This window comes from Polyodon spathula, chromosome 7 (genome assembly GCF_017654505.1).
Source record: "Polyodon spathula isolate WHYD16114869_AA chromosome 7, ASM1765450v1, whole genome shotgun sequence".
Classification (NCBI taxonomy): Eukaryota; Metazoa; Chordata; class Actinopteri; order Acipenseriformes; family Polyodontidae; genus Polyodon; species Polyodon spathula.
In genome coordinates, this window is record NC_054540.1 from 19,960,081 (window position 1) to 19,976,206 (window position 16,126).

A 16,126-nucleotide genomic window follows, 5' to 3' on the forward strand; every position below is an offset into this window, starting at 1 on the left:
CGAGTGCATCCAGGAAGAGATGGCTGAGAGACAGGTAGAGATATGGGAGGAAATGTCAGAGTCAGAGGTGGGAAAGGAGAGGAAGATTTGAGTATCATCAGCATAGAAGTGATACGAGAAGCCATGTGAGGAGATAAGGGGACCCAGGGAGCGGGTGTAGAGTGAAAACAGGAGGGGTCCCAGGACTAAGCCTTGGGGGACACTTAACAAAAGACAGAGAGGCAGAGGGTGAGCCACGCCAGGTCAACCCGGTACATGCGCTTGGAGAGGTAGGAGGAGAGCCAGGCGAGAGCAGTGCCAGAGAGTCCCAGGTCAGCTGAGGTGAGTGGGGAGTGAGTCTGAGCATGTGGTGGGTTTATGGCTCTGGAGCATGGAGAAGAGATCAGAATCTGAGACGGGTGAGAAGGAGCAGTAGATGGTAGAGTAGTAGATGTTGCAGAGGGTGATGGGCAGGGAGTGAGCAGAGGATACGGTATGGGTGGGGAAGGATGCGAGGTAGTGAAGAGTTTGCAGATGTCTACAGTTTTGGAGGAGAAGGAGGAGGCATTATGCCTACATTCCTGAATACGTACAGTAATTAAACAGTTTAATTTCATTCAAGTAATTAATGTTTTAAGTGACGAAAAAAGAAGAATTACTAATGAGTACGGTAACTGTAATTGGCAAATTATTGCTGCTTTCTTTATTGAGTGAATTTCCATTACATTCGAAACATACTGAGCAAAACCTAAGTACTGTAACCAAGACTGTACATACATTATATTTAAAGAGAGATTTCTTTCATGCCGGACAGATTTTTAAATGTAATTCTGATTTAAGTTCCTTATGTTATTATCCATAAAGAGCCTCATCTATAGTTTGTATTGTTTCAACATTCTAGCTGACATATTTATAATATCAGCTTTTAGCATATGACAACAAAACTGGAACTGTCAATATTTCTCTCTTAATTGAGTAAATCTGTTACTAGATGATAACACACATTTCTATTAATTGGAACAGGTTACTATAAGTAACACATTCCTTTTAAATACAAAAAAGGATGCTATAAACAAAGTAAAGAAGGCTATCCCTACATCACTCATAACAACAAAGTTTATAATTTTCCTTAATTGGAAGTCTCACATTTCTGGTGGAATAGTGTGCTATATTCTCAGACTGCTCTGTGTCCCGCCTGCTCGCTTGTGCTCTATGGGTGACGGGGCCTTCTGTTGCTATGCCCCCAAATTATGGAACTCTGTTCTACTAGAGATCAGGAACTCAGCTTCTTTGAGTGTTTTTAAAGTTAATTTAAAGACTTACTTTTTTAGAAAGGCGTTTTTATGATTTTTTTTTATGATGGTTTTATCTCATTGTGTTTCTTTTATGCATAATTATTTATTGCAGTACTATTAATTGTGAAGCGCTCTGAGATCACTGCTTTTAAGGGCACTATACAAAATGAAGTTTATTATTATTATTATTATTATTATTTATTATTATTATTATTTATTATTATTATTATTATATTGCCAGTAAACAGAGTTCCATTTAAAGACCCTATAACATTGAAAAATGATTTCACAGAACAGCAAAAAAACTCGCATTGCAGTTATTAGTTCAGTAGAAAACGGAAAGTATTGCACACAATATTTTTTAGCAATTAGATATGCAATACTTAAGCAGCTTGATTTGCTAAGTTGGATTCCCAGGCTATAACTCATCATTGTATATACTAAGTAAATATATCCTGTCATACCATTGGTCTGTTTATTTCCCTGTTCAACTGTGTAACTTAAGATTTCCAGAAGAGGGCACTATTGCAACTATTGTAACCACCTGCTCAACTACAGCAGTCATTCGAATTTTGTTTCAATTGTCATTTTCTTTCTGCTACTATACTAGAAGAGGTTGTTCATTTTAATCAATTTCACAGAGTCATCTGTAGTTGGTAAGGTTTCCAAGCTGTCACCAAAATGCGTGCACTTCTATATTACAGCAAATGTACTACATGTCTCATTATTTATTTATTTATTTATTTATTTATTTATTAACAGACACCCTTACCCAGGGTGAATTACAGTTGTATACAAAAAATACATATCAAGAATTACAGTACAATTAAGAGCAAGATACAAAATTCAGTGACTTCAGTCCTAATAAGAGCAAATACAAAACACAGTACGATTTGATGTCGAGGCAGTTCAAGAGCAGATAACAGTGTTGATATAGTGTGCAAGTGAAATACAAAATACCACAGATTGGGATAAATGCTGGATTAAATACAGTAAAATAGGGAGAATATAAGTGCAATTTAAAGTGCATTAAAGGCAGAGTGCTATATAGTCCAAAAGAGAAGAGTTGAGTTTTACAGGTGTTGTTTTTAGAGATGTGTCTTGAGGAGGCGCCAGAAGGTGGTCAGGGACTGGGCAGTACTGACATCCAAAAGAAGGTCGTTTCACCACTGCGGGGAGAGGGTGGAGAAGGAGCAAGCTCTGCAGGCAGGGGAGCGTAGAGGAGGTACAGCCAGTCTTCTAATGCAGGTGGAACAGAGAGGTCGGGTGGGAGTGTAGGGAGAGATGAGGGTCTGGAGGTGTAGTCTGGTCAAGGCATCGGTAGGCGAGTACAAGAGTCTTGAACTGGATGCGAGAGAACAGGAGAGGAACCAAGACTGATCCTTGGGGGACTCCTGTTGAGAGTGGGTGAGGTGTGAAGGTTGAGCCGTGCCAGGTTACCTGGAAGGTGCGATTGGAGAGGTAGGAGGAGAACCACGTCAGAGCAGTACCAGAGATTCCGAGGTGAGCGAAAGAGGATAGGAGAATAGAGTGATTGACAGTGTCAAAGGCAACATAGAGATTAGGACAGAGAGAGAGAGGCAGCACGGGCAGAATTTAGAGAGTTAGTGACAGACAGGAGAGCAGTTTCAGTGGAGTGAGCAGAGCGGAAACCAGATTGGAGATGGTCAAGCAGAGAGTGGTTAGACAGGAAAGCAGAGAGCTGGAGATGTACTGCCCACTCAAGGGTTTTAGAAAGGAAGGGTAAGAGGGAGACAGGATGGTAGTTCTGGAAGGAGGTGGGGTCAAGGGTAGGTTTTTGATGATAGAGGCTTGTTTGAAGGCAGAGGGAAAGAGGCCAGGAGGAGAGAGGTGTTGAGAAGGGAGGAGATGATGGGGAGTAGAGAAGGAGCAGCATCTTGAAAGAGGTGGGTTTGTGGCCCTGGAGGAGGGAGGAGAGGTCAGAGTCTGAGAGGGGAGAGAAGGAGAGTGTGTTAGTAGGGGAGACAGAGGGTGTTTGGGTTGGAGCAGGATGGGGTGAGGGGGAGGGAGAGGTGTTAAAAAGTTTGCAGATATCATGTTTTAGAGAAGAAAGAGGCAAAGTCATTAGAGGAGATAGAGGAGGGAGAAGAAGGAGGAGGGTTGAGGAGGGAGGAGAAGGTAGAGAATAGTTTCCGGGGGTTGTTAATGGAGGATTGGAGAATAGATTGGAAACAGGAGCGTTTAGCAGAGGAGTAGAGGAGAAGGAGGGAGCAGGGCGCGGTAGAGGTCTAGGGCAGCAGGGAGTTTGGTTCTCTTCCATTTCTTTTCTAATTACGTAGTTATGTAGTTGGAGCAACATGCATATCTCAAATTACTAACACTTAAAATTAAGAGAACTTTTACAATTGCATGGCAAACATTTAGCTTTTATCAAAGTTTCATCAATTTGGTTATGTATTTGGAAACTGTTACGCTGTAAATTCCAAATTCCATTATGTTTATATGGTACATTTTTTAGAAAGTCATATTCTAATATGATATTACATGTAGTTTGAGGGGTCTATTTATTTGATCTAAAGCGCAGCAGATAACAAAGTTGTGTGAATCCGTGACCTTTGACCTCACTCGGGTCAAATCGCGTAACCTTGGAGTTTTGTCAGTTTTTGATAGATTGTAGCCTAGACCCTTATCTACATTTCCTGCAAGTTTAATTTTGTGCCTGCCATTTTGTGTTTGCCATTAACTAACGTGCCCTATTTACACAATCAGCTAAAACAAACAAATACAGGTGAATTAAATATAAATCAATACTGAATTGTGCACATTTAAATTTGTCCCCACTTCTGTCAGCGCATGTTTGGTATTTTAATGATGCTTCTCCAGGAGCTATAATTACCACTGTTCAAATCCAATGAATCACTGAGCCCTGAAAAGAAAACATATTGTTAGAAGTTTTGGAAATGTAAATGTTTAATTTTCAGGTCTCTATCCTTATATTTCTGCATCCAACACAATATATCACTCACCTCTGCTAAGTTGCCCTTTTCCTTCATAGCCACTCTTCTCAAGGCTTTTGATGGTTTGGCCTTGTCCAGTTGTTGGCTCCACTGATGTCAGCACATCCCTCATGACTACAATAAATTGATCTGGACAGCATGGGAAACAGAATGATTGTGTTGGTCCATTCAGGTGCAGGAAGTTAATTTCTACCTCCTGTATCTTCTGATCAGCAGACACCACCAGCCCGAGCCACCAGTGACTGGCATACAGAACAGTAACATACCCTTTCACTTGGTCAAATGGTAGCACATCCTCTTCGACTGTGATTGATTCTTTTCTTTGTTTTGTTGACTGGGAGAACTCTCGTACAAGGACTTTTGCTTTGGAAACTGGTCGAAAGAAGTGGAGAGGCTCTGTGCCAGACACAGTTCTTACCTTGAGGAATCGTTGCTCCAGAAACTCTTGCTCAGCTTGCCATTGTGCTATTGTGAAGCATTCTATTTCAAGAGTATGAATGTTGTCTTTTGCAAACCTGTACAATTGATGTGGAGTCTGGATCTGGTCATGATATGGACGCTGCAAACTGGCTTTTGTTGCCTTTTGTTGAATGGTTCCTCCTACACCATCACAGGGTCCTTTGCCATGAGATGTTGCAAAGAAGTTCCACTCTGCTTCCACCCCAAAATCTTCCAAGTGCTGGCACAAATGTTGAGGACGTTTTTATAGTTCTTATATTGCCCTTCACACCCATCAGAGAAGTAATAGATTTTTCTCGGACGCCTCCCAGATTTGTTCTCCAAGAACCTCAAAAGATGCTTTTGAAAGAGATAAACAGTGACTCTTTCATGAGTCATGCATTCTGATATTGCAACATACAAGATGTGCTGAGAATTCCCATCTTTGTCTCACCAATAGCAAACAAAAGAATGTATGGTTGCCTGAGAGTTGTTCCAATAGTGTGATTGTGCTTCATCTTGCATGACAAAAGTTTTCTGCAAAATCACCAACAACTGGGAATTAATTTTCTTGAAGGAGTTCATTCCTCAGCTGTTGGTAATATGCATTCTATTGATAATATGTCGATGAAGACGTTTGGAGGTGGCTTGTGGAAGTCTCTATGAACTGATCAACACGTTCATTGATTGTCTGAAGGGTGGATCTGTCCATTGTAGTCCCCTTCCGATACTCCACTGCATCCACCAGGCTATCTTGAAAGAGCATTTGTAGTGATGGACAATTTTCACACTTTCCTAAGTGTCAGTCAACGTTAGGTGGGGAACACATGAGGTAAGATAAGCAATGCCGATAGTGATTCAAAGGCGCGTCTGTACTGGCACACAGTTGTGGAAGCTTAGAAATGAACATCAGCTTTACATTCAGGTGTGTTGTGCAGACACACAGCATGTATACCACTACTGCCTGCCAATACACACCATCCTTTGGTGTCAGCTCTGCAAATTTAGAGAGACAGTCTTAATGCCAGGATGCTGTAATTTGAAGAAACGATAGGCCTCTCAGTGATTGCAGAGAACAAGGAGTTTGTGTTGGTGTTCGCTCCTTCCTGACTCTTTATTGTAAACAGAAACACAATCTTTCTTTCCGGCCATGTGTTAACTAACATCTTCCCTCTTGAAGAACAATTTTACCAGTTGAGCAATCCCCTCTGTTAGCGCTCTCCCCCTCTCTTTTGGATTTGGATTCGGTAGGCATCCCTTCTCTTCCTGTAAAGCCTTGGCTGCCCTGGACATGTGGTAGCTAGCACCAAACTCAACAACAGTCCTCCATATAGACCAAGACATTGAGACAGTCAAAATATGAACTTGCTGACTTTGACTGATATTTGAATTAAATTCTCTCTTAGGCTGGGCCATCATCTCTTGATATACCTGAGCCTGCCCCTTGATTGTTTCATTGTCTTCCACTTCTGTTTCTGTCTTAGCTTTCTCTTCATTGCTTCTCCGACCTTCTTTACCTTGTGAGCTTTGTGACAATTTCCTTGTTTTCGGTGGAGAATCTTGTATTGCCTCCAAGGCCTTGTTTATTTGTGAAATCTTATGTTCCTTTTCAATTTCGAAAATGTCGTTGCTTTCAGGTTGTTTGTCTTGAACAGCATGAGGGCTGGATTCTGTGGAACTAGATTCCTTGGGGTCAGTTTGTGTTGAAGATGATGTTTAGTCTTGATCAGGAGGACGATGGGCTAGCAACTTAACAAGGGTAACATAGCTTCTGGCCATAACACAGTACAGCTTCTGGTGGTCGTTGGTCTGCTACTTTGTTAAGTTGCAGCCTCTAGTGCAACATGCTCCACGATGCTTTGCAAGTGGGTCACAGCATGCTTTGATGTCTTTAGCGCCAAGAAAGTCATTGGAAGTACTTGCCATTTATGCAACAAATTGTCTTCATTATCAAATAGACTGAAAAACTGCAAGAATTTTAGCTACAAACATTTAATGTCAAGAATGTAAAAATGATAAGTGTAATATATAAATGTTTTTTGGAAGAGTACCAGGTTTAAGGACACACATTAGTTGACTTATAGTTGGGTTTTCATGTTTTTCACTTTATAAAGGGCACATTTCATTATTGACCTGTATTTAATTCACCTGTGCCGCACTTTAGCCACATGTATTAATAGGCCACCAGCTCACTGCAACTTCAATTCAACAGGTGAGTATACTCGGTTACAACTAAATATTGTTGTTTAATTGTATTAGGTGTGTATTCAACTCTGTGCTGTGCCTCAACCAATGGCAGGCACAAAAGACTTGTAGAGACTTGTAGAAAATGTAGATAAGAGTCTAGGCTACAATCTATTAAAAACTGACAAAAATCTAAGGTTATGCAATTTGACCTGGGTGATGGCAAAAGTCACAGAATTACACAACTTTTTTTTTTTATCTTACACTTCATAGAATGAGAATATAGTTTTATTACTACCTTTCTATGTCAATTTTGGAGGAAATTATGACCATGGAAAGGTTGGGTGGGGGGTCCAAAATGGGTCAACTTTGCGGAGCTGTATCTCAAGCCTAAAATTTACACTGTAACCACATCTCTCAAAGGCAGACATGCAATTTATCACAAATCAAAGGGTTTTTGGTGATTGATTTCATATGGAATGACCTGCCTGTTTAAATTATTTAATAGCTGCTGTATTTTAAAGGACTTTTAAAAAGCTAATGTACTTAACAACCCACAATGTGGTTCTGAAACAAAAAATATATAAAAAAGACAAACGCGTGAGTACACGTAAATGTTCCCAATGCTCCTTTTGCAAGGAATGGTTTAATGTCATGGAAACAAAATAAAGCAAAAAAACAACAAGAAAAATATACATTTTATTGATGCGTTGTAAGGGGTTGATCCTGTCCATATTGTTGTGTTGAACTGGATGTGTCTCTTTGAATGAAGAGATAAAAGGCTTAATCTTGAGGAGAGTGAATAAAAGAAGGAATGCACTATTAGAGAGACTTACTTTATGCAGCAAGCGCAGAATGTCCAGTGATGACTTGAAATGCCCGTGGGCATTCTGTCCTATTGGTTTTCACATCCATTGCTGTGATGCCCACAGATAGCCTGTATTGTTGTCAGTTAAATGGGATCATGAGTGTCTGAAAGGTGTTTGAGAATGAACTGAAAATCATTTTCACAAGTGGATGATTACTTCTGCCACATGTTAACCGAACTCGATCAGAATGGCCCAGATTTCTTAGACTGTATTAATTGCTCTTTCAACCTTGACTGAGAGTTTTTCTTTAAGGAAACCCTGTGCTCCCTGTGTGTGTGTGTGTGTATGTATATATATAAAAATAAAAAAACGCTCACTGTATACTGATCCCCCCCCCCCCCCTGCATATTTCTTATTGCTTAATTTGTAATGTGATTTGTAAAGAAGGATGTTGTGTAGGGAGTTTTGAAAAGCATTGAGAACCCCCATTCCCTCTTCTCCTGAGCACAGTGAATAGTTGATAATGAGTAAACAATTCTGTTTTTCATGTTTTCATTAGCATTGATTTAAGTGTGAAATAAGACCGTGAAATTCGAGTGCACACTGATATGTGTCTGTCTTTTCTATTGGCAGTGGATGTCAACATGATATGAGACACAAAGTACTTTTTTGAAAATGGTAGCTTGGGTTGAGATGAATGTTTAGCTAGATGGTCTTTTGACATTTAAGCTTTGTTCATTCACTGGGATAAGAGTGTGTTCAGATCATTTTCATCCCAGACTTGGTTAATTAAAAAAGCTAGCAGTAACTCATAGTAATAATGAGAATCACACCTTTTCGGTTAGGAAGCACTAGACCTGCCACAGTATATTTTTTTCAGTCATAAAAAAACCTTGCATAAGAATTCAACAGTGGTCTCTCGCTATACAGTTTGTACTGGATAGAGATTAGCTCATTATAATTAAGGTCAGTTCTTATGTTAATGATATATTTATAAGTTATATTATAAAAAACAAAACGCTTGGCAAAAAATATGTATATTTTTTTTTAAACTTAAAAAGGTGACAGTAAAATCATACGATCGTGTTAGTGCACCATTACTGCATATTGTATCATAACTGAGACAGGTGCTGTCATGGTGTTAGTTTACATGATAGAATAATGACTGAGGTATTAATCTGATGGAAATCTCACCCCATTTGAGATAACACTTGGGAGCAGATTTAAACTGCGGGATTAGCTTGCTGTGTTTATAGTGTTTTGTAAATCCTTGTGACATAAGGCAGTGCTTCACAGTTAATTCCCAGCTTCGTGTAAATGGTGCTAATTTCTTTGTTACTTAATCCTGTGTAACACCAGTGGTATTGCTGAGATAAACAGCCTGCGTTAGGGGAAAGCCAGGATACTGTCTCTTCATTACTGTATTTAGAGCCTGCTATTTACTTATCAAATTCATGCTGGCATTACTCTCCATAAAAATAAATAAATAAATAAATAAAACTTATATAAAAAAAGATTCCTTATCAGTGTTCTAGGGTACTGTATACATTTTGCATACTGCAGTTCTTATTAAAAACAAAATAACAAAAATGGCTAAATGAGAAAAGGGTTTGAGAATGCTAGAGTACAGATATACCTTATGTACAAACATTCCATTTATTTTACTTGTATGTCTTATATTTTTCCAATTTAAGGGTGTTGAAAGAAAAACTATATGACACTTATACTTCAGGAAATTAATTTGAATAATACATAATGCCATCATTTTCCAGCGACCGTAAATCAACAGGCATTTGCTTTATGTTTTACTGATGGGTAATTGGGCTACAATTATTTCGTGCAGGAATATTTGTAGACTAATTGACTGCTGCAATCATTGTTATACTTCAAAACTGATGGAGTGTATCACAAAAATAAAATAAAACAGCTAAAAACAGTAAAACTAAATCAAATTTTACAAAACATTTACAGCAAATCACTCATGAGTTTAATATTCTGATTAAGTAAATAAGGTTGGAACTTAATGCTCATTTGGAAACTTGAATAAAGCATTACAAATGGTATACCATGCAGCGGAATAATCTTATAATTCAACAGTGTCAGTATATAAAACTTTCTAATAAATAGTTGTAATTTTAAGAAAATATCAATCTAAAATATTGCAGTTACTAATTCAATGGTCAGGCATTATCTGTATTGCATCACATGCCATTTATTCACATTGAAACGTAGTGGCTTGTTGATCATGTGTGTTTATTATTAAAATCCAACAAACCCATTAAAAAATAACATTCACACTCTAATGCATCTATATACATAAAGTAATCTGTACATCTCATTATTCTGTTTTCTGTTAGGTATCTTTATGCACTTGGTCAGAAGGTTTGGAAGCGCTGGAAAAGGAGATATTTTGTACTTGTTCAGGTAATGAATTTGATAATTTTGCACAGGGTAATGTGCTTCTTGGTAACTTTTAGATAGATAGATAGATAGATAGATAGATAGATAGATAGATAGATAGATAGATAGATAGATAGATAGATAGATAGATAGATAGATAGATAGATAGATAGATAGATAGATAGATAGATAGATAGATAGATAGATAGATAGATAGATAGATAGATAGATAGATAGTGTGTGGGTGTGTAACATGATTATTAAGTGGTGTAAGGGATACCAGAAGCTATAAAGTCAGTGGATTTTTTCTTCTGCTGTTTGTTCAGGTTAGCCAGTACACCTTCGCCATGTGCAGTTACAGAGAGAAGAAATCTGAACCTCAGGAGCTAATGCAATTGGAAGGATATACTGTGGATTATACAGACCCCCAACCAGGTACCTATATCATCAGTGTTATATATTTTATTAACATTCAAAAGAAAATTTGACTTGCATTCCATTCAACCTAAAACCCCATATATATATATATATATATATATATATATATATATATATATATATATATATATATATATATTATATATATAAACACACACACACACACACTGGCTGTGCAAAAGACATGTTGCATTATTCTACTCTGATGCGTTACGAGCATCACAAATTTATTCAAAGCCCCCACTAGTGTTTTATACTATTATAACAACCTTGAATTTCATAAAGAAGGAAAAACATTGAGTGAAATAGGTTGCATCGCTCGATTTTCAAGGTATCTGAAGCATAATCAAGTACATAGAAACATCATCTGTAATTGACAAACCCAGGACTGGAAGACCCAAAAAGCTGTCTAACAAGGATGAGCAATACTTGAAGATAATGTCCTTAAGTAGTAGAAAGACAAGCATTGAGTTGACAACAGAACTGGAGGAATGCATAGGTGTCGTTGTCCATCAAATCAACAGTACGAAGGTCACTCTTGAAATCAGGAATTAAAGGATGTGTTGCAGTAAGAACACCACTGTTAAACACAACTAAAAGGCTTAAATATGCACAAGAACACAGAAATTGGACTGTGGAACAATGGTCAAACGTGCTTTGGACTGTTGATGGATGGACAACGACACCTGTGCCTTCTGCCAGTTCTGTAGTCAATTGAATGCGTGTTAATAATCTTAAGGGAGTGAAAATGTTAAATTATTTCCATGTTCTATGAATTGACTGTACAGTTGAAAATATGCCCTAATATTAAAATATTTTGTTCTCAACAAAGTTAAAGGGGCAGTAATGGACAGAAGGAACAGTTTGACTTAAAAATACTTCACTCTCGATAAGACTTTAATTTTTCTTTGGTATGCTTAAAAAAAGTTAACTTTTCAATTCTGAAGGTGTTACAGGTGGTCGAGCATTTTTCAATGCAGTGAAAGAAGGGGATACGGTGGTTTTTGCCAGTGATGACGACCAAGACCGAAACTTTTGGGTGCAAGCAATGTGTCGAGCTACAGGCCAGTCTTACAAACCTGTTGCCCCAACACTGGCACAAAAACACAATTTCAAAGGTGGGAACCTACACACAGATGTACCCATGACTCAGCTGAGTAAGTTGTTGCTTTATTAGGATTAGATTTTTTATTAAGGTTTTTGCGTGTTGCTTTGGACTGAGATTATTATTTCTGCACAAGCATCATTTAGTTAATGTAACCTATAGTTGGGGAAAGGTAATAAAATAAAATAATAATTGTATTATGCTGTTGTACTTAAGTAGTAATTCTTGAGAAACCAGATGATTCTTTGTGGTTATAAACTGCTGTCAATTAATGCCACAAGAAGAATTGTTACTCTTTAATTAATGGCATGATGTGTTAGTTCTGTGTAGTGTTGTGACCAGTGCTGCTGTAGACAAACTGAACAGCTAAGCAGTCTGTGAACACAATGAGCAAGCCACAGCCAGTACTGTAAAATACACAGAAGTGTGAGAGTTAGATTAGGTGAGATGTGGCTCCAGTTCAAGTTTCACATACACTTGTTGACTGTCAGCTGTTTTATTTATTTATTTATTTATTTTTGTTTGCAGGCATAAGACTTGTGTGTACACTAATACCCAGGCCCTGTTTAAACCCGTATTCTTTAATGTATTGTAGTAATGTTTCATTTTTAAATCAGCTGTTAACAGTAGCTCTCAGCTTTCAGAGAAAGAAAATTACACAAGCCAGAATTTAGACTGACAAATCAACCTGGTCTGTTTCCATTGCTATTCTGAAAATAACTGCAATGTGCTAAAATATACCATTTTATAAGGGTCTTCAGTGACTAATGGAAGGAGGCATACCTGACACTGAACAGTATGCATTTTGTAATTGTTTAGTCATCTAACTTGGATATCCATTACCCAGATACACGTTAGTCACATTTTACTGCCCTTGTATTAAGAATAAAATCAATCCCCATTATATATAATAACAAATCAGTGCACTTATCTGTGACATGCGATTTCTGACTCCATCACTAGTTTTCTGATACAAAGTCTATCTCATCATTGTTAAACTTTATCTGAATATATATATATATAATCTGTGATCTTTAGTTGCTTTTGTGCATTTTTGTGTGCAAGTGAACTGAGACATTAGGGCCTTATCGAGCAATAGATTCTGCAATTTGGAATACTGGCTTTGGATACTGTTTTAGTTCTGGAAACTGTGTTGATTTATTTATTTATTTTATTTATTTATTTAAATCTTTTGGTTTTGCTAAATTACATTGCCTTATATGTTTTACGCAGTTCTGTGCATGGATAACATTTAGATTTCATTTTGCTGTTGGGTTGTTAATGGGAAATTTTTCATACTGCTAAAATACGTACCGGATTTAAAAGTATGTACTGTATTACGCATCATCTCTAGTTTTGGCAAGTGATATTTTAAGAATCATATTGTTCTGAATTAAAATACTACTTCTGTTGACAATGTAGCACTGTAGCAACAAAACCAGTACAGTACATATAAATGGAAGGCTACTTTTTTAAAACACAGTCCTTTCAGATATATATTTTTGATATTGTCCGTTTTTCAGAGAACACCAAAAAGATACAAGGTTGGAACAGGCTAAAATGAAATAATCAGAATGCATCACACGCGTTTAACCGTCGCTGAAGTCACAATTATGTACGGTTGGATATGTGAGTGCTGACTATACCTGATAAGATACTGTACGATTCAAGTTGATATGCACATTGGTCCACATTAGAGCAATGCAATTATTTTATTTTGAAACATTATTGTTTTTAAGCAACAATGTTCCGCAACAATAAATTAAGTTTGCTGAGTGGTGATTTTAAGATTCCTTTGACTACTAGATTGGTTTTATGTGAAAAATAAAACAAACAAAATACATTTGTTATTGAAAGATGCCATTGACCTGAACTCATATCTTACTGGAGGTAATATTGAAAAAAATTGGTAAGTTGAAAATATACCTATTTTTGATGAGACTTTTATGAAGTCATTGATCTTCAGAATGTGCATGGCAGAGCTGGTTGTATCAATCTGTCTTCTTAACAAACAGGTCTTGTAGAATGAGCTTCTCCAGAAATGTTCTGATACCTGAAATCTTATTAAGCTACGTCAATATTATGCCAAGCATTTCTTATGCTGCATTCACCTTGCTGAAAACTGTCACATGAATGTGACTCTTGCTTTGACAATGGAAAGCCAAGTGAGATGAATTAGTTTGTCTATCTTTTCAAGACGTAAGACTGTGAGTCCTTCAGCTTGGATTAAATAAGTCCTCCGTCTACAATAATAGCTGAAAGTTGGATATGACATGGATCAATATGATCTCGGGCAACATTTCTAAATGTGACTGAAAATATTAACATCATGCTTCCCAGATCAATATTGAGTTTTCCTGTCTCTATTATTGGATTTAATCTATAAGTCTTTGTCTCGTTTTCTTTAGAATTTCCTTTTTTTTTTTTTTTGTATATTTCTGGTAATGAACATAAAATGACCTACATCGGAATTAAAAAAGGACAAAGAAGGGCAAAGCCACTTTTGTAAGAAAAAGTCAATTCCAGGTTGATCACAGATTGATTTATGCTGCTATACACTTTAAAAGAAATGACGTGCTAATAAATAAATATCCCTTACGGGCACTGTAAGGCTTTTTTTTTTTTTTTTTTTACCATCTATACAGTGCTGAAAAAATAATTCACATTTCTTACATACCAAAAAGGGCAGTATTAAGAAAAGCAATCACTGAGGTTCGCCTTTTGACAGACCCGCAGGGGTTCAAGACGTCGGAAGATGCATTTGTATAGATCAATCTATATTTGGTCTTTTGTGGTCATGTCCTGTAAGAAAGCGTTATCCAAAATGTATCTTTACAGAAAGCAAAAGAGCTGCTGTACTATTGACAGCTTTCACATTAGCCATTAGTTCATTTAGACTTCTCATGTGGTGAGCATAATGCAAAGACTGAGAAATGAACTAGCCTCTGTTGCTTTTCCATTCCCAGCCATGTTTGCCACTTAAATCCGTCGTCTTTTATCTCTGTACTGTGTGATTACTGTACAGTTCAGTGGGTTTAATGCTCTAGTTGGAGCTTAATTTTAGAAGACTGAGGTTCATTGAAAATCATAATGTACAATAACTGAACTTACCAATCTAACATATTTAAATAAATTTCGAATTTGCTTTGCATTATAAATCTTGCACTGAATGCCTGCTTTGCTTGGTTTAGATTTGTGGTTTTAAAGAACAACAATTATGAATGTATAGGCTGTTCAACATAAGTTTATTGCAAAAACAAGAACACATTTATACTGTAAACTGTCATGTAAACTTGCTGTTGTCTTGCTAAACACTGTTGTTATTAATAACTGTCTAATATTGTTGGTAACCCTTTAGCTTAGGCATCTGTTCTAAATTACTATAAACAATCTATAAACATGTTGTTAATTATGCTATTAACAATTATAGAAAATGATTAGAAATAATAAGACTATAATTATAAAATGTGGCTATTGTTGTTTTTTGTTTTTATTTGCTGTTGTTTATAATCACTTAACGGATAGCTTAACTAAAGTTTGTTCATTTATTTATTTAGTGCTTTTTTATACAAAAGTATCGCAAAGCACTGTACAGTACATAGCAGAAAATAAGAACAAGCCACAATCAATTTGTATAGAATGTCACACATACAACTGCAACAATCAGACCATTTAAATAACATATTTAAATAACAGTACACACATAATAATACAAAAGCAACAATTTTATAGTTAAAATTAAAACCCACTAAATAAGAAAGCCATTTTATAAAAGTGCATTTTTAGTTTTGACTTAAAAACTATAATGGTCCCAGCTTCCCTGGCAAATGAAGGCAGAGCATTCCATAATTTAGGAGCTCTACAAGAAAAAACCCTACCACCTCCCTGTTGCTTTTGTTGACCCTAGCAATAACCTGCAGCCCCACATCCTGTGATCTCACAGTCCAATTTGGAAGATACAGGGTCAGTAACTCCTGCAAATAAGTGGGTGCTAATCCATTCAGGGCCTTGTAAGCTAACAGCAACATCTTTAAATCAAGTTTACATTGCACAGGGAGCCAGTGTAAAGAGGCCAGAACACGGGTAATATGTTCACTTTTCCTGGTCAGTCAGAATTCTAGCATTTTAGTCAGAATGCCACACATTTTGGGACACCAGAAAAAGTGCAATACAATAATCAGTTCTAGATTAGACAAAGGCATGCATTAGTCTATCAGCATCAGATAACGAAATAATTGGTCCAAGTCTGGCTATATTTCTCAAATGGTAAAAATATACTTTAGTAACTTCCCTAATATAAGTGTCAAATGACTGACTGCAAGGGTTACCATTTTGTCCTTGCAAATCAGGTCAAATGTTCAATGCCTTAAAATCTATAGTGCTCTATATAAGGAATGTATGTATGTAGGTGCATATGTATAGCGCATAATTCCTTTCTATTTAAATAATGGCTTTTGACTTAACTGTTATTATATAAATAACAACACCTGTTGAGATTTC

The 16,126-nt window shown here is 36.9% G+C and overlaps 1 protein-coding gene across 6 annotated transcripts in view; it reads left to right on the forward strand.

Annotated features, from left to right (window-relative positions):
* The window catches only part of LOC121318323 (calcium-dependent secretion activator 2-like), a 182,665-nt gene that overhangs the window by 101,665 nt on the left and 64,874 nt on the right, over positions 1–16,126 (forward strand). For 5 of the 6 annotated variants that reach the window (XM_041254845.1, XM_041254846.1, XM_041254847.1 and 2 more), the window contains exons 9-11: positions 10,041–10,107; positions 10,410–10,518; positions 11,469–11,678. In XM_041254845.1, the coding sequence (XP_041110779.1) occupies positions 10,041–10,107; positions 10,410–10,518; positions 11,469–11,678 (386 nt within the window). The remainder of the gene's footprint in view (positions 1–10,040; positions 10,108–10,409; positions 10,519–11,468; positions 11,679–16,126) is intronic. The other variant, XM_041254848.1, reaches the window with a different exon arrangement.